This window comes from Schistocerca piceifrons, chromosome 1 (assembly GCF_021461385.2).
Source record: "Schistocerca piceifrons isolate TAMUIC-IGC-003096 chromosome 1, iqSchPice1.1, whole genome shotgun sequence".
NCBI lineage: Eukaryota > Metazoa > Arthropoda > Insecta > Orthoptera > Acrididae > Schistocerca > Schistocerca piceifrons.
Window position 1 is genome coordinate 358,114,538 of NC_060138.1, and position 23,390 is coordinate 358,137,927.

At 37.9% G+C, this 23,390-nt stretch overlaps 1 protein-coding gene across 1 annotated transcript in view; it reads left to right on the forward strand.

Moving 5' to 3' along the window:
• The window catches only part of LOC124784801 (DNA damage-binding protein 1), a 176,864-nt gene that overhangs the window by 93,794 nt on the left and 59,680 nt on the right, over positions 1 to 23,390 (forward strand). The window contains exons 7-11 of the mRNA XM_047254130.1: positions 12,717 to 12,938; positions 17,837 to 17,999; positions 18,081 to 18,242; positions 21,486 to 21,611; positions 21,825 to 21,988. Coding sequence (XP_047110086.1) covers positions 12,717 to 12,938; positions 17,837 to 17,999; positions 18,081 to 18,242; positions 21,486 to 21,611; positions 21,825 to 21,988 — 837 coding nt within the window. The remainder of the gene's footprint in view (positions 1 to 12,716; positions 12,939 to 17,836; positions 18,000 to 18,080; positions 18,243 to 21,485; positions 21,612 to 21,824; positions 21,989 to 23,390) is intronic.

Here is a 23,390-nt window from a genome sequence, read left to right on the forward strand (position 1 = left end):
GAAATATGCAGTGGCTGTAATGGTGGACATCACAGGCAGCTTTGATAGCCTTTTATTGACCAGCTAAGAAGTTTCCAAACTCCTAATCGCATTTAAAGCAGTTGGTGGGTTATTAGAGAAAACAAACTGTTGAGTATAAATCTGGACAACTAAAGGTAACCAAAAGCATGACCAAAGGCACTGCCAAGTTTCTGTCTAGCCTTGATGGTGGAGGATAATGTAGACAATATTCTAGTAGCTGTATCAAAACTTGAGGGTGAAAACGGAGGGAAAAGCAATAAGTATTCTATTGTTGATGCAGAAATGGGGTGTGACCAATAAATACAGTGGTCGTTCATTAGATAACCTTTTTACTGATGAAAGGTAAACTTTCCCTAACTAGAAATCCTACACTTAAATTAGAAGGAATTTTCATTTGTTTGAGTCAAATGTGTAGGTTTTTTGTGTTGAACTTGTGACAAAGCAAGCTGGGATATTTTTTACTTCCACTCTTGTTTTGCCATCTGCCTCTTTAAAATTCATTTTTTCAGTTTTAACTAACTGCCATTAACATACATGAGTATTATATGCGTTTTCATAAAAAAAAAAGGAAGGTTGGCCCTCAGTTTTAAAGATTGTAACACCAAACCTAATTTTGTGCTTAATTTTATGTATGTAATTGATTTTCTAATTTATTTTGACTATTCCTAGTTAGTATCTTTCATTGTAGGGCGAAATCAGTAATTGTTTCATAACTTAAATACTGTTGCTAACTTGTAAACAAATGTAAATACTGTGCTAATTACAGACATTTGGAGGAACAACTAAACATATTCTTAAAGGTTTTATTTGGCTCTATTTGAAAACATGTTAGCAAAGCCAGCCCTTCATTAATTTGTAAATAATTAACAGTTTTGTCAAAAGTATTGTTTGCATAATGATATTTGTTAATTTCATCATTTAAACAAAAATAATTCAGCTTAACTCTTGTAATGGTAGAAACTGTTAAAAAGAACTAATTTTTTGATGTATTCAGTTAATTTAATGAGTTAAGTTTTAATCATAATTTCTGTTAATTAAAAATCAAACAATGTGTAGTTTCAGGGCCTATTATTGTGATGATTTTTTTGTCCTATATAAGGGCCTGATTTTTGGTGCCGAGACAGTCAGTCCACGGCAGAGTTTCAGACGAGAAACCTGTGTTTGTTAGAACAACTACTGTGCTTCAACTTTAACTTTAAAACTGTAAAATAAGTGTTACACAATTAGGCCCTGTGTTAAAACAATAAAAGTGTCTGCTTCATATGTATCTTCTATTCTTCAAGAACTGTGAACTTTGTGGTTAGGCTTTTACTGCTCGTAGATGCTTATGGAAAGTTGAAACAGTAGTGCACTGGCTTTGTATAACTGTGTATTATTGGGGGGTTGTGAACAGTGAAAGCAAGCTACTATGAGACACAACTGTGCACCTGTCAGCTACATTATTTAAAGTAATCAGTGTTGTACTTCCACACCCCATTTTTCAGCCAGTATCACAATGCAGTACATAGACACCGACGACGAGAAACGAAAAAAGGCAAACCGCTACAAACTTGATAAAAAAGAATACTTCATCAATTATTTAGTAAAGTCACGTGGACAAGCTAGCTCTGGTACTGTGGCTTATAAGATACCATTTCCAGCAAGCAGATAATACCATTTCACATTCTTTGTTGCCATTTTTGGATTTACAACAACCATATTGAAACCCTATTGATCCAGTTTACAGCAACCGTATTGATACAACAGTTTCACTGTCAAAGTAGGAACACACACCTAAATCGTATGCATTGATTAAAAACATTAATAGGAGTGTTTAGTATAACACCAATCGAAACATAGATTGTAATTTTATAAATATATCATACCAGTATAATCATTAGGTACAGAGATGGGTGCTATGGTTGTCGAAAGGAAACACTGAGAAGGTGAAGGAGGTCATTTGGGATAAAAACACAAACAAAATCCGGTTAAAACTCTGGAGAATCAGAGCTACAGGAGCATCGTAGACACTGAGTGTTCCCTTTACTATATTTCCAGAAATTTGTCTGTCGAGTACCACTTCATCTGGTAATGGCCCTCTAATTGACAATGTTTCACACAGACCATGATCTGTGCCATCTCAGTGATGGTTTCCCTACTCACTTCAGTGTTGCCCATGGGACCTATTCAGCAACTGATCTAACAATCTCTTCCCCTAAGCTTGTGGCTTCACTACATTGGTCACTAACCAATGACAGTGTCAGTAAGCACTTTCCATTGATGCTGTTCTTTCCTTGCCATCACCAGACAGAGTGACTACCATGTTGGACACTACAGAGCCAACTGGCCTTTGTTTGCCTCTGCTATTAATGAGGTTCTGCATGACGTCTCAGCCAAAAGAGTACTTTCCTACTTTGGACACCACACACAAGTAAACAAGTTACCAGTTAATGATCAGAACACTTTAGTAATACAAAAACCATACACTTAACTTTTGCTCCTAATTGCTGTGGTTGTGAGATGTGTTCGGAACTAACAGAGGTTCAAATACACAAGAACAGCTTAGGTCACCAAGTTCCTTACAGTGCAGGTCTGCAGTTAAGGAACACAAACTGTTTACTGCAGTCATGGCAATTACGTGTCCTTTGGTGGCACTCAAAACTGTCCAAGTAAGCAGGAACAAAGCTTGATCGCACGATGTATGCTGACGCTATCCTCTGTAGGCTGATGTGGAACTATATTGCATTTCGATAATCATGGTGAAACTATTGATATTCTTGTAGGCTCAGACTAGACTCCCAACAGAAATCATCCCTTCTGTCCTCTGTGGCAGTATTCAAAGAGCCTCGCATAGCAGCGGCACCTCTAAACTACAGGAGGTGTGTCTTCCTCTTTCTTGTTCATTGGCATCTCGCAATGCTGCTTCAACATATGGCTTCTCTGCAGTGGTCGATTATTGACAACAAGACAGTTTATTATTGTGTGTAAGTAGTACAGGCAGACTTAAGTTGGTATGCAGTAAATTTGTTGTACTTCACAAGTTTCATTCATACTTTGTCTCTTTAACTTAACAGCTCATAAGCTGTGTAGTATGTGGCAACTCAGATTATACCCAGTCCAAAAAAAAACCATTGGGTATTGTTTCAAAAATAAAAATCCCATACAGTTAGTGTCACTGCTGTGACTTGAATTTTACCAAGGTTGGTGCACAAATGCTGTGTATGGTAGACATTCTTCTGCCGGTTTCATTTAATGGTAGCCTGGTTTCAGACTGAAACTGCTGAAGATCTTTACTTCCTTATATTTTTGCAACAATTTGTCCAGACTAACTGGACTGTCCGTTTCTGGCTTAAAGATATGATTAGCATTCCACATGTTTAAAACCAAGTTCACTTGCTGATTCTTTTTGTCTATCACAACTAGTGGACTGTTGTTATGGTTGCACACCTTGTCTTTGATTCCGAAAGACATCATCATTTCTGATTTTCTTTCAACAGCTGCTTTCTTTGTTTTGGAATAAGATATGATTTAATATAAAAAGGCTACTCAGATATGATTTTTATCTTGTAAGTGGACCTTTTATGTGATCGCGTTTTGTAGAGCAAACTTTTTAGTATTCAACATGTCTGACATTTGTTGGACTGCATCTGCCCCTAACCCTGCAATAGCTGCTACCTTCTTCTGGATCTCTTTTTTACAATCTAATGTTTCTTCTGTATTTCATTTTATGTCTTTCTCTTGTTGCATGTGTCTGTTGACATCTTAACAATTCTGTTAGTCGGTGAGTGGTCTCTTTAAAATTACATATAGTGCTCCCCCATCCCCCCACAGTCACATTTCAGTCCTACTGTAATCAAGTTCTACCTTGTGGTTATCTATCCAATCAGCTCCAATAAAATATTTTTCTTTTAGATGCAATTTTACTAATGGCACTACTTCATATTGTATTCAGTTTTTTGTAACATTCAGTAACACTTGAGTTTTGATCAGTTTATGTCCACCACCAGTTGCTCACTTACTCTAAACCCATGTACTGGAAGGCTTTGGACATCAGCCCACTCTATAGTAATGCATCATACAAGCTGTTGGCTACCAGAATCAAAGAGTCCTGCTACTTCCTACCAAAGATCTACATGGCTAAAAGGAGGAACTATCTCGGGTACAGCAATTTCCTTTTGTTCTAGCAGTTTTTCTTACTCTTTATTAAATCTCTCCCACTATTCGTTAAGACACTTCATTTTTATCCAGCATTAGTTGAAGCGGTTTCTGTTTCTCTCTATTGTTCTTGCATTCAGGTCTAAATGCTTCTTGCTCTCTCAACACAAGACGTCACCTCTCATTGCACTTGAAACCTCTGTGTCACAATCGCAAATAGTTACATGGCGTTCTCCTGCATTTTCCTGTTCTGTTGCCCCAACTGCTGTATATCGGACGGTGCAGCGATACTGTATTTCCACTGTTTTCCTTGGTTTATTTTTTCCTCTCTTCTCCTAATGCTTCTTCCTCAATTTATACTATTTTAACACTTTTCTGGGCATTTCAAAAGTGTGAATACAACATTTGTTTTACATGCTTTATGCCTAGCTGAGGTTCTATCGTGCCACATCTCAAAATCTACAATTCTGATTTTCCTTCGTCAGAGGTACCGATACAGTGTACCAACGCATACAGTCACAAATTGGACACTGATTGTACCTGTGACTCTGATGCAAATGTGGTACAGCAATCATTGCATTACCCAGTTTATGGCCATGCTCTCCTCAAGTGGACATCCTGAATACTGGTTTTGTTGTATTTCTTTTTCCAAAAATTTATAAAAGTACAATCTTCCTCTTTGTTCTGTGGCCAGTGAGTGTTTTTATTATGCCCCCTGTAGGCTCTGTGCAGAAGACCTCTTCGAATTGCTTATACATAATCTTTTCCAGCCATATTCCTCAACTCACTGCTTGCCTTTCCAGCAGTCTGTCTATGAAGCACACCTTTTATTCTGTGGGCCAGGCATCAGGCATAATACCTTTGAAGCATCATATAAATTCGTCTGAGTGTCACTGGCTGTGCAGATTGAATTTGTTAAATGGAATGCTTCTGAAAATGTCACTATTGGATGGCATACTGCTGAAAGAAAATTAATTAATTTAGGCTCCTCTTTTGGGATAGGTTCATTCTGTGTGTCTACTATCTTGCTCTGTACAGTGAACTTACCCATGTACTTATCAGTTTTGCTGCTGCTACTATATTTTGTTTTACTTTCTAGGAATTGTTCTTGTATTTTTAATTCAGCCACCCATTCTTCAGATTTGTTTATATATGCTGTTAGTTTCGCCTGCTGCTTCTTATCTGTTGTCAATTGTGCTTCTACCTGTACGATCTTTTTATCGTTCTCTTGAGCTTTATGTTCGACTTTTTCAGTACTACCCTTGGTTTCATTACTGAAGCATTCCACCAATTGGTCACTTCTCTGTGTTTATTTTCCTGACCATACACAAACTTATTCGGCTTTCCTTTAAACACAATGTATTGGTTCTCTCAATTCTGAGAGTATCACTTCCATATATACTGATCTTCCTCTGTTTGCCTGTGGCTATAATCTCTCTTTGTGTTCGTGACTTCTCTATTGTTGTTTGGGGGAAAAGGAGAAAAGGAGGAGACCGGGGTGGGGAGGGAGAGCAGGGTATGGGTGAGGGACGGTAAAGTACAGTTTGTGGGAACATATGCCTCCTCCTAAAGTCCCACTGTCTGGCCAAAGTGGAGCATTTCCCTCGTGACTCTATACCATCTAGGACTGTAGCAACTGAACCTCATTGTTCCGTGAAATGAGGAATGTCATACCCATTATCTTCCCCACCTCTCCCACGCTGATATTCTGTCACCCGCCAAACCTGCACAATACCCTCACCTACACAAACCCTGCTCCCAACCCCTTGCCTCTTGGGTCATATCCCTACAATAGTCCTAGATGAAAGACCTGTCCTATACATCCTCCCACCACCGCCTACTCCAGTCTGGTCACAAGCATCAACTATGCCATCAAGGGCTACCTATGAAACCAGTCATGTGATCTACAGGCTAAGCTAGAACCACTGTGCTTCATTCTATGTGGACATGACAACCAACAAGCTATCTGTCTGCATGAATGGCCACTGACAAACTGTGGCCAAGAAACAACTGGATCACCCAGTTGCTGAGCATGCTGACCATCACCAAATTCTTCATTTTAATGACTGCTTCACAACCTGTGCCATCTGGATCTTTCCTACCAACACTGTCTTTTCTGAAGTGCATAGGTGGGAACTCTCCTTGCAATTTGTCCTATGTTTCCGTAACCTTCCTGCCTTCAACCTTCGTTAGTCATTGTCCTTCAGCCATCTAACCCTTCCCTGTTTCCACTCCACAGCCTCCTATTCCACAAATGCACCCACAGTCTTTTTATTTCTCTACTTTTCTGCTACCCCCTTCCCCCACCCAGCCTCTCCTTTGCCACCCTCGTCTTACCTCCTGACAGCACGTAGCTGCCTGACCCTCTCTCCGTCTTATCCCTGTATGCTCCCACAAACAGCACTTTACTGTCCCATACCCATACTCTGCTCTCCCTCTCCCTTCCTGTCCCAGCCTCCTATTTTCCCCCACCACCCAGATTGCTTCTCTTATCGTGCACGGTTGCTCACAGTGTGGCCTTGGTAGCCAGAGGCAGTGGTCGTGTGTGTGAGCTGTGTTTGCTTGAAGATGTGTATGTTGTCTATTTCAGAAGAAAGCCTTCTTGCTGAAAGCTTACTTGTTTAGTAGTCTTTTTGTTGTGCCTGTCTGCAACTCAACATCTCCACCTTATGGTGAGTAGCACACTATCCTTTTTATAATATTATAATTATTCCATCCTAGATTTTCCATTGTTGGAGCTGATCTAATGCGATCTTAGATTGCAAAAATGTTGTCAAATGCTTCTTCCCTCATTTAGCTGGCATTCAAAAACCTGGAATCTTTAAATTCATTTGTCATTCCTACATTCAATCCACACAAACAATTTTCTTGAATACTGAAAAATTTTGGGAACATTGTTCCAGGAAAACATCAATCTATTAATATTATAACTTATTTAGTAAACACAATCATAACCACATGTAAGTTATTAATTTTTATTTTTAGATGACCTTTTTTGATCAGCAAAGGAGATCATCATCAGATTTACATTCTGTGAAGATGAATAAAACATAATGCTTCAGTTACAATTGAAATGGACATTAGTATTTAACAATGTAGTAAAAAAGCATTGCATGATATATCCTTGATGACAGTAGGAATCATTGGCATGGAGCAGATCCATCCACACTTGCATGGAGAACACTACTGAATATGGTTCGGTTGCTGGTAGTACAAATAGCGGAAGCCCTGCCCATTGTCTCCGACCTACATCATTGGTTGCCAATGGCCATGATACTTGATTGCATTGTGTGAAAAACATGTGTTAGATGAATTGTTAGTAAGAGTTTTGTCCTTGAGAAAACAACGAAGGATATTTTGATGTCATAAAGAACAACATATATGATAAAAGTGATGAAATAAAAAACGGTCTCTACCAGATGACTGGGCGTATGTCTGTCCAAATATAACACTATAACAGACTGCAAATTATACACACAAATATTTATTATATGGCCATACAGAATAGGTCTAATCGTACCACCTTAGCACTGTTATTAATTTATTCGTTGTTCGTGACTAAAATCCGCAATCTGGTGCTCTCTTGATATTTACATGTACCTTGCACTTGTACAAAGTGGCTGTATGTCTTCGTAATCCATGTTTTAGGTTTGTTTACTCCTAGTAAGGAGTGACTCAGCCATATAAACAAACACTAATTTTATCTGCGAAAATGTTACGACATAACAAGCAACTAATCTATGTAAAATACCCATTACATAAGTGTATTACATTAGCTGCACATGGTCACATACGTCTGTTAGCATATGACAGTATGAATCGATTACAAATCATTTCTGTGGTTATTAGGTGGTGCCCTTCTGGACAATGGGTATCCATAACATCTTTGCTTAATGGTGGAATGTATATCATCTCCTTGGTTAACAAGCTAGCGTCCTGCTGACTGTCTTTGCTACATTTACATTTACTGGAAGGTCTGGCTGAAGGCAGCCCATGTTTAAATGAGTCCTGTCATTGGGTAGTGACTTTTTCTATATCATCACTTTTATCTTGTTATGTTGTTATTTATAACATCAAAATATCCTTTGTTGTTTTCTTAAGGACCAAACTCCTAATAATGTAGTATGTAATACACATTCGTCACACAATTTAATCAAGTCTCATGGCCATTGGCCACCTATGACATTACGTCAAAGACAATGGGTGAGGCTTCCACTATTTGACTACCAGCAACTGAACAGTATTCAGTAGTGTTCTCCAAGGCAGCACTGATGGACCTACTCTACGCCAGCTATTCCTACTGTCATCAAGGGTGTATCATGCATTGCTGTTTTACTACATTGTTGTATATTAATGTCCATTTCGATTGTAACTGAAGCAATATATTTTATTCCTCTTCACAGAATGTAGATCAAATGATGATCCCTTTAGAAAATCTAAACTGGTCATCTAAAAATTAAAATCAACAGTTTAAATGCAACTACGACTTTGTTTACTGAATAAGTTCTTGATTGTTAATGACTAACCCTATTTGTTCTGAATTGTCAATTGTTATATAATCCCAAAAGTGCCAAAATTTGACTATGCCGACTATGTTTTGCTGTGTGTGACACTTTCTTGTTGCTGTAAATTGAGAACTTAACTAGCCACAATGTCTTATTCACTGCAGTACTGTAAATTTTTGTGTACATCATGTGCAGCCCACAGTGTCTGTTCACCATTCACCCAGTGATTCTCCATGGTGTGTTTTGTACTTCATATTTCCTTTGTTTGTGCAGCTGTTATTCATTTATGCCTCACAAGTTCTGACAACTTTAAAGATTCAGATTTGCAAACCATTTCAATGTGGCAGCATTTTCTGCTAAATGATATTGATTCAAGCTCTCTTACCATCTTTTATGATTATGTATTTCACACCAAAGGACACAGTCATGTTACAGCTACCACTTTTAAACTTCCAACCCCACTATGTCCTCTATATCATGGATATAATGAGTCACAAACTTAATTAAAGAGCACCACAATTAATTTAATTAAAAGGTAGAGCTCACATGCAGTTAAACACAGGAAAGTTAAGAACTGTGGCTGCGCATATCTTTGTTTTGACTTTAAATATTGGTTTTGTCATTTTGCAAATACTCAGTTGTATTAGAATGGTTTATATTATAAATTAGAACAAGCAAAATATGTAAATGTAATCATTGTTCATTTGACAGCTGTTTCAGCCGTAACATTTTCACTGTGCTCTCAATTATCACTGTTTTTACAACACCAGTTTGACTATTGTTAGTATCATTCTGAAATATTTCTGATAAATATCATGAAAATTTTGTTGAAACATATTATATGACAGTTGCTGTTTACAACAGTATTATGAAAACGGATAGATTGCTATTCACCATATAGAGGAGACATTGAGTCGCAGACACACAACGAAAAAACTGCTATACATTTAAGCTTTTGGCCTGAATGCCTTCTTCTGAAGTAGAAAACACATGAGCATGTGTGTGCCACTCGCCCCCACCCCTCCCACCCCCACCTCCCACACACATAGACACACACAAATTCATACAAGTACAAATCACACACACACAGGACCATTGTCTCTTTCCATTGCTGCCGGACTGCAGTCTGCAATTGCACCTGAGGGTAGAAACAGTCTGGCGTAGGTGGTGCGGGTAAGGATGGCATGGTATGGGATGGGAAGGGGAGGGGAGATAGCAGATAGGACTGGGGGAAGGTGGGAGCATGCAGCAGGGACAGAAGTAGGGCTGTTAGCTGCAGTTGGGTGGTTTGGTTCTGGGGGGGGGGAGTGGAGAAGGGGAAAGAGAAAAGTGGCTGCATTGATGGAATAAGAGGCTATGTAGTGTGGTGTAGTGTGGGAATAGGTAAGGGGGTAGACAGATGAAGGACAGGGACTAGCGAAGATTGAAGCCATGAGGATTATGGGGACATCGGATACGTTGGAGGAAGAGTTCCCATCTGTGCAATTCAGAAAGCGGGTGTTGGTAGAAAGGTCACAGGTGGCACAGGCTGTGAAGGTGTCATTGAAGTAAAGCACATTGTGTTGGGCAGCATGTCCAGCAATTGGGTGGTCCATTTGTCTCTTGGCCACATTTTGTAGGTGACCATTTGTGAAGACAGATAGCTTGTTACTTGTCGTACTCGCATAGAAAACAGCACAGTGGTTCCAGATTAGTTAGTAGATCACGTAAATGCTTTCACAGGTAGCCCTCCCTTTGTTGCGATAAGAAATGCCTGCAACTGGACTGGAGTAGGTGGTTGTTGGAGGATGTTTAGGACATCTCTTGTACCTAGATCTATTGCAGGAATATGAGGCATGAGACAAGGGTTGGGAGCAGGTATGGAGTAGGGGTGGACAAAGATATTGCTTAGATTCAGCAGGCAGTGGAAGAATACTTTGGGAGAGGTGGGGAGAATAATGGGTAGGATATTCCTCATTTCACGACATGACAAGAGGTAGTAGAAACCCTTTTTATTTCTTTTTATTTTTATTTACTTATTTTTTCATATGTTCTTGTTAACTTTTATTCAGTACACTGTTTCTTTAATAACTTCTCATCATAATTGCTTCATCCATATTATTAATGAATGTTCTTCCCCTCATCACATTTACTCAAAGTATTCATTAATCGCGTATTTATATTTGTTACTATTACACATAACTCCACTCTTCTTAACTCTGACCAACTTATGATTCTAACTTACCCCATCCAATTTGGAATGATGTTGTGGCCATAAAAACATGCATCTGCTCAAATGAGTAAATCTGCATTTTTAACAGTACTGTGCCAACCAAATGTCTGTCTGGCTTCCACAGAATGTGCTCTTGGTTGGTATTGTACAGTTAACATCAAATGGGTCACAACTGCCAACAAATTATAAATGAATCACTGTGTCATCAAAAGTAAGGCCCAGTCATCACAATGAAAGCTCTATTTAGATACCAAGTCTGAAAAAAGCTTTTAAAGTTCAGCCAATTTTGAAAACCTTAATCGTTTCCAGAATTGTATACCACTGGCTGTTGCCGCCAGGGCTTGCTACCCACACCATTTGCGAGAATCAACCTAAAAACACTTCAGTTTGCATTCATACCATCTACACGATCCAGAAACAAGACTACTTGCATTACTAAGGAGCTATGTGTCATGGTGTATTTCTGCATGACAGTGTTTCACCCCTGAACTATGCTATTATGTTGTGTGGACTGAAATCAATCAGTTTATTATCCATGCAGTAGCAGTTCATTACAGACATGTTCTTGCAATCTACTAGAAGGCGTAAACAGTGAAACTCATGCACAACCTGACCAGAAACAATGTGTAGAAATTTTTTTAACGTGAGAAGGAAATAATGTCGACTTGTGGATAAAGATGGACTTTTCTTTGAAGGAGACCACAACAAATCAGACTGATTTGTTCATTACAAAAATTTGCAGCTGCAGTCTCATAGTATGACACCCAGTAGTATTGGACCTCCCATGCGTCATTTTCCTGTAGACAAATAGAACACACCTGTAAAAAAACTTCTTGTCCATTGTTACTAAATTGATCAATTTTGAGAAGACTTATCAGAATTCAAAGTTAAGAAAAAAAGAATGGTCAGATGTTTTGTGAAGTGGTTTGCTTAAAAGTGAGAAACAAAATAGATAAAAGAAACATTTGATGTGTTGATGTGCTTTTGAATGATGTTTGAAATAGTGTATAGCAAATGAGGCACATCAAATGTGTATCTAATCTGTTTCATTTCTAATTTTTTGACGAACTTGTTCACATAACATTTGACCACCAGAAAGTGTCAAATATGTAATATCTTTAAGTATTGATTGTTATTGTATTATTATTCAGAAGATACAGATCAAGAGAAAGGAGAGAGGTTTCAAGTTATGCTGTAATTTGATATTTATTTTATTTTTTCAACACAAAAGAAAGAATTTCACAATTTCTACACCTGTGTAACTTTTTATGTACAAAAGAGCTAGGCCTTGAAGAGATGAAGTTTTTAACACTTCATTTACATAACTCATAGCAACTGTTCATGAAAAGTTTAAATTTTCCAAATAACTATTTAAGTTTTTATTAAGTAACCTAATTATTTTCAAAAAATTGAATCTTTTTCTGCATAACTGAGCATCATACTGGTCAGTTTGATACCACTTTTGTCCATTTTCAACTTTTAGTTTGGCTATAAAAATTTGAACAAACATCCATTCTGTAATTTCTAGGGAGTCTTGTTTTCATTACACTCAAACACTGAATAAAAACCATTGTCTACTAACATACCATGATAAACAGTTCTTCAGTGTTACCAGTCTTACATATTTGGTGTTTTTATTGCATTATATCTTAATGAATAATGGGACAGAATTAATATAAATAAATAAATAATATTTTATTGAGGAAAATGATAAATTATCATCATCATTGTCATTGTTGTTGTTTTTGTTGTTGTTATCATCATGCATTTTATATATCAAGCTTTGTCATGTTTGTACTGCACTCATACATTTATTTACATCTCCAATTCATTTCTTATTGCAGGGGAGATAAGTGTTCCAGAATGTATTACTTATCTCGACAATGGTGTACTGTTCATTGGATCTCGTCTTGGTGATTCCCAGTTGATAAAACTAAATGTAAATGCAGATGAAAATGGATCTTATGTCAGTACAATGGAAACATTTACAAATTTAGCTCCTATTCTAGATATGGTTGTAGTTGATCTGGAACGACAAGGCCAAGGCCAGCTTGTAACATGTTCAGGTAAATACAGATGTGACTACTGGTAGCCTTAAAGTAGTCCATAGCTGACAGAAACAAATTAATGTTATTATTTTGTTCTGTCTTGTGCTTAAGCAAGTGGTCTCAAGTTAGTAATAATTCTGATATAGTAATCAATTATGTTCTTCTGAGTTTATTTTACCATACATTACAAAGGGACATATAACAGTAACTGTGCCACCTTGTATAAAATGAAATACTTTGCAAAAAATTTACAACAGGCTGTTTTGAGGCATAATTACTGTTTTTCATATGACTCGTGGAGTAGGCAATGATAATCGCTCACTGAATAGCAGACAGTTGCCTAAAAAAGAAATGGAATGAAGTATTACTGATTACAAACTTGCATCTTTTTCCTAGCACACATACAAGTGAATACTAACTACAGTTTTCTTGTACTGCAACCTGACAGTGGGTAATGTGTTGTCAAGTTTGGTGAGTTGAGACAAACTAGAAAGAGATTAACAGAAGGACATATCAAAGAGATAGGGGAGGGGGGGGGGGGGGGGAGACAACAGCTAGGGGATGGAGAGATAGCAACGGAAAGGGCCAGATTGTCTTGTTTAATACATTTTGTAAATGAATGGCTTGGCATATTACTGACAGTTTATAATACTGTTTCTTCATTACCAGTACCATTTGTCTGCACAATTAATTCAATTTTTGGTACTGATAGTTATTGCAAATAAAGCAGCTCAGTCTGGCATGGTCAGATTTGAAAGAAAGTAGATTTAAAATGTTCGCTTTCTTCTTTTACTTTATCCTGCAAAAATATTGATACAACTGAAAAGGATTAGTCATTTGTATGTTTTGTAGCATATGCAAGAAAAATATTCAGAAAGATATTGATACTTGTTGAACCTTAGTGTAATCTATTTTATTTGTCACAGTCAGTTAACGTACCTATAAATATGCTCTCACGTGCTTTTGTTAACAAAGATTCATTTGCTAACTGCAAATATGTTGTTGAGTCAAAGGAAGCAAAATAAAAGAAAATCTGAAGTGGAATAAGACAACTGTTAAAGAGAACATGAAATTTCGAAGCAAACGTCAACAGTCAATGATAGAATATGCTAAATTAAACAAAACACAATCTGAGAAAGCTGCCCCAGCTACTCCTGTCCTGTGCCTGTATGGATTACGTACAGCCCAGGAAGAGCCTCCCAGTATGATCTAAAACCCTACCACCCTCAACACCTCATAGCTTCCTAATTATGCCTTGCTGCCTTACTCCGCCTTCCACTTGCACAGAAACTTCCTCCACCCTCCATGAAACACCCTGTTCCTGAACATCCAACTCATAACACTGTTATCAACATTTCTGGTAAAACTTCAACCATTGCAGTCTTAGTACTTTCTAGAGGCCTCACCTTTATCCCAAAACATAAGTTTAACTATGCTGGATGTGTCAAGGAGCTGCTTTTCTTAACTCATTCTGTCCAGTGGAAACATTTCTTCACCACACACCCCATTGACAACAACCAACAAAAAACCCACGTAGCTCATTTAAAACAGTCCCAACCTCCCTCCAGCCGTGATCTTCCTCTCCTTCCACCCAGTCATCCGCTTGTAACTTTTTGGAAATTCCTCACTTCTAACCTGGCCTTACCATCATTTCCTAAATTCCTTCACAGTGAGTCCAGCATCACTCCTATGGAACACACAGATGTCTGTAATCTGAAAACCAATCCAGACCTTATCATTTTTATTCCAAGCAAAGGCTCTACTACTGTCATCGTGAATCGTAGTAACTATGTGGCTGAGGGTGTTTGCGAACTTTTGGACATTTCTGCATACAAATCTTACAACAATAATCTATTCCAGAAGTCCAGCAGGAACTTAAGCAGCTGCTCAAGGCCTTAGTTCCACCCGAAAACCTGACACTTGGATCAACCTCCCTCCTCAAACCAGAAACCTACTTCACCCAAACCCAATCCCGCAGGTCTTGTTATTATTCATTCCACTGTGGCTGGATACAATCTCCTCTGCCTTTGTTGACCACCACCTTCAAACTATTTTAACACCAACCATCAATTCAAGACATTGCTCACTTTCTTCACCACCTTTCCACAGTTTCTGTCCTGTTACCTCCAGGCTCATTGTTGGTCACTGTGAATGCAACATCCTTGTACACAGACATCCCCCATGTCCATGGCCTTGTGGCCATGGAATACTACCTTTCCCAGTGTCGTCCTGATGCCAAACCCACCATCTCATTTCTAATTATCCTAGCCAACCGTATCCCATTGTACAATTATTTCACTTTCAAAGGTCAAATCCATGGCACTTCCATGGGTACTCGGATGCCACCATACTGTACCAAGTTATTTATGGCCCATCAGAGGAAGTCTTCCCATACAATCAACACCTAAAATGCCCTAAACACAATGAGCCACCTTCCTAGCTGTCGATCTCCACCTCTCAGGTAACTCCATAAATATATCTGTTCATATCAAGTGCATCGATCACTGTCAGTACCACCACTCTTGACAGCTGTCGCCCATTCCATGTCAGAAAGTCTCTTCCTTACAGCCTTGCCAACCATGGATGCCATATTTGTGGTGGAAAGCAGGAGCTGTTAAAATATACTGATAACCTTACCAGAGCCTTTATTGACAAACAATATCCAATCCAGCTCATCCATTAACATATCTCGTGTGCTGTCTCCTCTGACACCAGTAACCCTGTTAACCAGGCACCAACCAGCATTCCTCTGGTCATGCTGTACCACCCTGGCCTTGAAAAGCTTAACCATCTCATTCATCAGGGCTTCGACTATCTCTCCTGTCGTACCCTTAGATGAAGAATATACTATCAAAATCATACCCACATCACCCAAAGTATTGTTCCTCAGCTGACCCAACCTACGGAATATTCTTGACTGTCACTATTCCAGTCCAGCTCCCAATCCTGCACCCCCATGGGTTGTTTCCTTGCAGTTGGCCAGGTGCAAGAACTGTCCCAAACACCTACCATCGCCTACCACAGTCCAGTCACAGACATATCCTACCCTATAAAAGGCGAGGCCTCATGTGAAAGCAGCTGTGTTACGCATAAGCTATACTGCAATTACTGTGCAGCATTCTGCATGGGCATGACAAGTAATCAGCTGCTTGCTCGTACTAATGGACACCAAGAAACTTTGGTAAACTTGACCATCCAGTTGCCTAACATGCTGCACACAACACAAATGATTTTAAAAGCTGCTTGACTGCACACACTATTAGGATGTTCCCTTCTAGCACTAGTTTCTCTGACCTACATAGGTTGGAAAGATCTCTATGGAATACCCTGCACTCTTGCACCCTTCAGTCCTAAACTTCTGCTAATCTGATTTCCATCGTCTCACCTTACCTTTTCCTTCCCCATCCAGATCATGTACTGCCTTCTCCTACCACTCTTTCTCCCCCTCCCCCATGTGGGCATTCTCCTTCTTCCTCCCCCATCCCCTTTTTTCTTCCCCTCCTCTCCTCCTTTCCCACCCCTCTTCCTTTCTCTCTTCCCTCCCGTTCCGTCCCCTCTCCTCCCCCCCCCTCTCTTTTTAACACACACACACACACACACACACACACACACACACACACACACACACACACACACAATCTACTCTCTGAACTCATTTCATCTTGTTGTACAGCTGCTGAGTCGTCTGTCAAAGTACTGGCCTCACAGTATCCTGATACCCTCTCCTCATGTAGCCTTCCCCATATTCCCCACCTCCACCTACCCAGCTAACTGTTCGCAATAATCAACACTCAGTCTTACCAAGCCATGGGTGTGTGCATTTGAGTGTCTGTGTTGTTGTGGATGAAGGTGTGTCCTTTTTATAGAGAAAGAGCTTGAAAGCTAGTGGGATTACTGTTTTCTGTTGCATGTTTCTATCCTCAACACACAAGTCAGCTGTAAGTGAACGGTTGCCTTTCTTTTATTTTAGATATTATTCTGAATTAAACAAAACTATTCACAAAAATCTTGGAGATAATATGAGACAATACAAAGAAAACATTATAAGAAATATAAATTAAAGCACAAATTCTATTCTAACAGCCTATTAGAAATGAGTTATTGATCCACACATCTTGGTATGCGAAGCTACAGTATCCTTTAGACATAATCAGTGAAAGAGATGCTTGTTGTAATTGTCAACAGAGAAAGGAAAATTAACAAAACTATTCTCAGTGATCCTATATGAAAATTTTAAGTTCTTAAACAGAGAGAAAAGTGAAGGAACAAGTATTAATGAAAATTTTTTTGGCAATGACATTGTGTGTTTGCCGCTGGGCATACAAACTTCAACAAAGCAATGGATGAACAAAAAATTAGTTAGAGCGACTAAATTGATATATAATAACAAGTTCACTGATTTTTTTTTTTTTTGGGGGGGGGGGGGGGGAGGCGTCGACAATACATAGAACAAGTTAATGAGTTTTTGTGTTTACGACAGCTGAATACAATGCCCGGAAGGACAGTAAAAGAAATAAGCTGAAGAATAATTAATGTCTAGGTACTACTTGTAAACTAAATAGTTTTCAAAACTAAGTTTCAGATTTGTATGGAAAGGAAAGCTGACAATCACTCTGTATTATGGATGTGAGATGTTTACTTTTAATGTGAAAAATCCGTGATCAAGAGGAGGGTTTTATCCAGCAGTTGGTGTCAAATGACTGATGATGAAATACCCCAGTTGTTCGAACAATAGCTTGAAAATGAAAGAAGAGATTTAAAGATGTATTCAGAAAAGTAAATTAAAGGCAATGTTTTCACTGTATCATTGTGCAGTTTTTGGTGATAAATTTAGTTACTTTAATTTTTATGTATTGTGCAACTACGATGCTAGAAAAGAGAACAAGTAGTGCTATAAAAATGTTTTGCTTTTGCAGGTGCCTATAAAGAAGGATCTTTAAGAATTATAAGAAATGGTATTGGTATACAGGAACATGCATCAATTGACCTTCCTGGTATCAAAGGGATGTGGGCATTAAGAGTCGCAGCGACAGATAAATTTGATAATACATTGGTCTTGTCGTTTGTGGGACAGACAAGGTATGTTTACTCTTTGTTTACTCATACAATTTAATGTGTTTTTTGTGACAGCCTTACAATAATTTTGTTTTTGTTTTTAAGAGTGCTGACTCTAAATGGTGAAGAAGTTGAAGAAACAGAAATAACTGGTTTTGTGTCAGACCAACAGTCTTTTTACTGTGGGAACGTGGAATATGACCAGATTATTCAAGTTACTCCAGTATCAGCACGCCTCATTGCAGTTGATACAAAGTATTTGATACAGTAAGTTATTTATTAATAATTTAAATGACTGCAATGTTTACATAAGATAATTATGAACTAAATATGGCAATTCCCTATGTGTTAAAAGATGAAATAGCCACAGGAATGTAGTTATTGTGAAAGCAGATGGTAGTTAAAAAATATTACTGAATCACTTTTATTATCAAATTCAAAGTAAATAATGCAGTTACCAGTTACTTGAATAACTGAAGTTCTTGTATGTCACACACCACAGAATGTAAAAGAATTGAGAGATTTTTGATTTGAGATTCATTTGCCTGAAAACAGTGGGAATGCATGCAAATCTTTTAGAGGGATTGGTTTTAAAGTCAGTAAGAATGGTGAGCCGAGGTATGTTTTCCAATAACTCTTAATAAGTTATTTTTTTACGTGAGTGTATTTTTTTATTTTTTAGGTTTTCTTTACGATGCTGTTTAAAACTTAAGCAAAGTCCCACTTTTCAGTACACAAATTGTCTGAGCTATCTAACTGTGCATTTGTGTACCTATCTCAATCGATTAAGTGTAAATGACCCTATTCATATCATCTAGCTGCAAAAGCCATAACTATGTGAGCCAAGCATTTTTCCATTCAGCAAAACATGTCAATTTTTTGGATGAAGTAAGCTTACCATTGAACCCAGATGTATGGTTTCTAGTCTGGCTGGCCTATAGTTTTACTCTGGTGGGGATGTTAGGTATGTGAGATTGGAGCAGCTTGCCGTCTGATTTTGGACTTTGTTTGTAAACTGTGCAGCATTAAAACATATTTGAAGCACAGACTAAAGAAGTGCTACCTTCTCAGCTACTAAGAAGAATGAAACAGACTGGGTTTTGCATAACTTCACAGCATTTTCATTTTGCAAGTTGGTATTCTGGTTGCTTTGGTTTATTTATTACCATTTTTATTTGTAGTTCACTGTTCTATTTGAGTTTACATATTGTCATTTTCTCATTTGGAAATAGTGAGTGGAGCTGTAGACACTACAAAATGAAGTGCCAAGTGGAGAAATAGGAACATTTCAGACATATATTTCCATTTGAGTTCACAGAGGGATGATGGCAGTGAGGCAGCCAGAAACTTTTGCCCTTTGTACGAGGATAATGCCATTGGACAGAGTACAGCAAGAAAATGGTTTTCTTGTTTTAAGGAGTATCATTTGGACATTCGTGACTCTCCACATTCAGGAAGATCTTCAGGGTTTGATAAGGTCATTTAAACACATTACTCCCCAATGATTCATGCCAGTATACTTGAGAACTGGCAGATATGATGAACTGTAATCATTTCACCATTGTGTGACATTTGCATGCAGTTGGGAAGGTTAAAAAACTGAGTGAATGGTTACTGCCTGTTGTAAGCCAAAATTTCAAAAATCAGCAGTTGGCCATATGAGCATCTCTGCCTGCTCATCACGCATTGGCTTGTGATCTGCACCGATCATTCCTATCCTATGTCATTACTGGTTACAAAAAAATGGTGTCTTTACGCTAACATACGGAATGGTTGAAAAACAAAGAATCAACTCCCCATATAATGACTCGTCCACAAAAGATAATGTTATGTATCTGGTGGAACAGCAGTGCTGCGGTGTACCACAAACTGCTTCCTCAAAGTGTAACCATCACTGCTGATCTTTATCGTCAATGGCTTAGACATTTTACAGATGCAGTCCAAGAACAACAATCAGTAAGACTACGTGAAGTGCCCGCCCGCATTTTGCTAAACTGACACAAACGCGATACAGAGGTTGGGTTGAGAAGTCATTCCACACCTACCTTATCTACCTGATTTTGCACCATCAGATTTTCACCTTTTCCGTTCTTTATCATACAGCCTTCAAGGAACTTCGTTTCCAGATGAAAACATGCACTGAGCATGGCTCAATCAATTCTCTGCCTCAATTGAAAAGTTGTCCCAGCATTGGCAGATACTTATGAGTAGTGAAGGAGAATTTATGTTGTTGTTGATTAAAGACTCTGTTATGTATATATTTTGTTTTTATTAATGGAAAAATTCTATGAACTTATGCACCAACCTAATAGAACAAGACAGTGTCAGTTATAGTCTTGTTGAAATTTAATGGAAAAAGCATACTGGAGGGAGTGGGGAAGACAAGTATCAGTAAGACTTATTCTCTGAGAGTTCTGTACAAAGTTTATTATGTATACAGATGAGGATGATTATGATGATAATGTCATGTGGCTCTATAACCTGGTGCAAGTCTTTGTATTGGACACCACTTCGATGTCTTGTGTGGCCCCAACCTACCCCACTTATGCAATCAGGGAAAGAGGACCTACAGTTTAACATGGAATCCGAACAATGTGACTGAAAAATCTGCAATCCGGTCGAGATTCGATCCTGCAACCTCTCGGCTTCTAGGCATGTGCTCCTTCTATGTGTTTACTACTGCATTTTGTCATCTGTGGTTCTTTGCAGATGTCTGATGACATCTGTCACATTCAACTGATAAGAACTTCTCAGTTTTTTTAAAAAAGGGTGAGGCCAGAGCACTAACCAAACACACTGAGCTATCATACCAGCAAAGCACCATGCCCAACATGTATATACATAGTTCATTTATAGGTTTAGGTGATGAGTTAGCAAATATGAAAATATGTGATATGTATGGCCATACTTTTTGATTGCATTGACTTAGAACCCAAACTTACACTGCCAAGAGACTGTAGACCTTAGTATTTGACATAAATTTCAGCTTGATATCTCTACCTGTTACTAAGAAAAAAAAAGTCTTAGTAGTTGGACAGACATATCAACAACAAAGCACTCCTATAATAGTTCTGTTTTTTACCGATTGAGGAACAGAAACCTAAAAGACAATGGTTGACTTTCTAGTTTGGTGCTGTAAAATCTGTGCTGAAGCATAATGGTGGCCCATCAGTGTCTCAGCTTATAAGTTAATAAATACAGTGGAAAAGCATGTTGAAATAGGATATAGTATTGAACAAGTTTTACTTTGCCATAGACTATAACAACAAAAATATACATTTTAGTTAGGGTTGCTCTGCATTTCACATTAATGCTCAGGCACATTGTGATAAACATGTGGCAGATGTGACAGTGTGGAACAAAATTATTTTTTACTAAATTTGTAAGTGCAAAAAAATGAACATATAAATTAACCTCTTCAGTGTTGTCAGGATAACAGAATTGTTTCCTAAGTAGCTTTTTTTGTTATAATTGGAGACTGAACTTCCTATTTCTATTCCATAAATCTAGTGAGTGGAAACCGCCATCAGATAAAACAATAAGTGTTGTTGCCTGCAACACGTGTCAAGTCCTGTGTGCCACTGGAAGTGATATTTATTACTTGGAAATATGTGAAAATGAGTTAGTACAAAAACGGTAAGCCTTTTTTTCATTCATAACATTTTATGCAATCTGAATGGAAAGAAACATTTTTAAAATAAAATGTGGTATGAATACTGTAGAGCTAAGTTTTATATATATATATATATATATATATATATATATATATATATATATATATATATATATATATATATATATATATATATATATATATATATATATTTTTTTTTTTTTTTTTTTTTCCAGGAATGTTACTTTGGAGCATGAAGTTGCTTGTTTAGACATAACACCACTGCAAGAAGGCTGCAAAAAGGCAGAAATAGCTGCAGTGGGCCTTTGGACTGATATAACGGCTCGAATATTCAGGCTGCCAGGTTTAGAAGAAGTTAATAGAGAGTACTTAGGAGGAGGTAAAGATAATTACCCACATGTTAATGGAATTAGCAGATGCTCATTATGATATAATTAGAGGTTAAATGTTAATGCATATGTTACTGAATGAGGGAGGTTCCTTAGATTGCATTTGAGTCTTGCCTTCAAGGGATAGAACTTGAAAACAATTTAACTCGTTTGGTTTGTCCACCCTGTTTGAGTTGGTGGACTGTGTCTACATTTCATTCTGTGAATATCATAAATTAAGAGAACTTTACACATCTGTAGATGATGATACTTTTTTCACGTATAATTTAAGTTGTAATAAACTACTACTTCATGAAGAAATCATTAGGAAAACTGAAATATATGCCCCCTGTGACTAATAATGGTATGAATGTATGTATGTACGTATGTATGTATGACTAACTGTGTATCTATCCAGATCCCGCTCCAGCTACTGCTGGGTCTGGGTACTGACGAGTCCTCTCCGTTTGGCTCTGTCCTCCCACCACTTTTCTTCCTCCACTTGCTGCCTGGTCACACCTCTCCTTTTCACAGATATTCTCACTCCCATTTTCCACCGTGTTCTTGGGTGCCCTCTAGGTCTTTTTCCATCCATCTTTAGTTCTTCCATAATTTTGGGAAATCTCTGCCCGTGCATCCTCTTAACATGTCCGTAGCATCGTAATCTCTCTGTTTTTATTTATTCTCTCATACTTTCTTGTTTAAGGTCCTTTCTAATATCTACATTCCTTATTCTGTCCATTCTTGTTGTTCCCTTAACTGCTCAGAGAAATTTCATTTCCCTTGCTTGCAGTCTGCTCCAGACCCTTTCTGTCATTGTCCATGTTTCTCCTCCATAGGTGACAATAGTGAAGTAATAACTCTGAAACTTTCTTATTCCAAATCAGGTGTTTTATTGTTTGGTAGGAATTGTCTCCCTTCTGTAACCTCCTATTAATTTTGTTGGTTATTCTTCCCTCACTAGATATTTCACTCACTAAATAAGTGAAACTGTCTACCACTTTGAGGGGTTCTCCATTCAAAGTAATATTCCCGTTGATCCTTTTGTCTCTTCCAAATACCATTACTTCACTCTTATTTTTATTTATTTTTGATCATACTTTTTCATTATTTCCTTCCATGCATCAAGTTGTACCTGTACATTTACCTCTTTATTGGCCTATGTTACCATATCATCTGCAAAAATCATCTTTTTGTCTTTTTCTTTTACTATATCTTTAACTGCCGTATTCATTCCCTCCATCACAACATTAAAAAGTGCAGGAGATAGAATACTTCCTTGTTTAAGTCCTTGTCTTATTTCGAAGTATTCAGAGTTACCCAGTGGTGTTCTATTCTACAGTTGTGTCCTCTGTACATTGTCTTTATTACATTAATGTATCCATCTTCTATACCTATCTTCTTCCCAGAGTC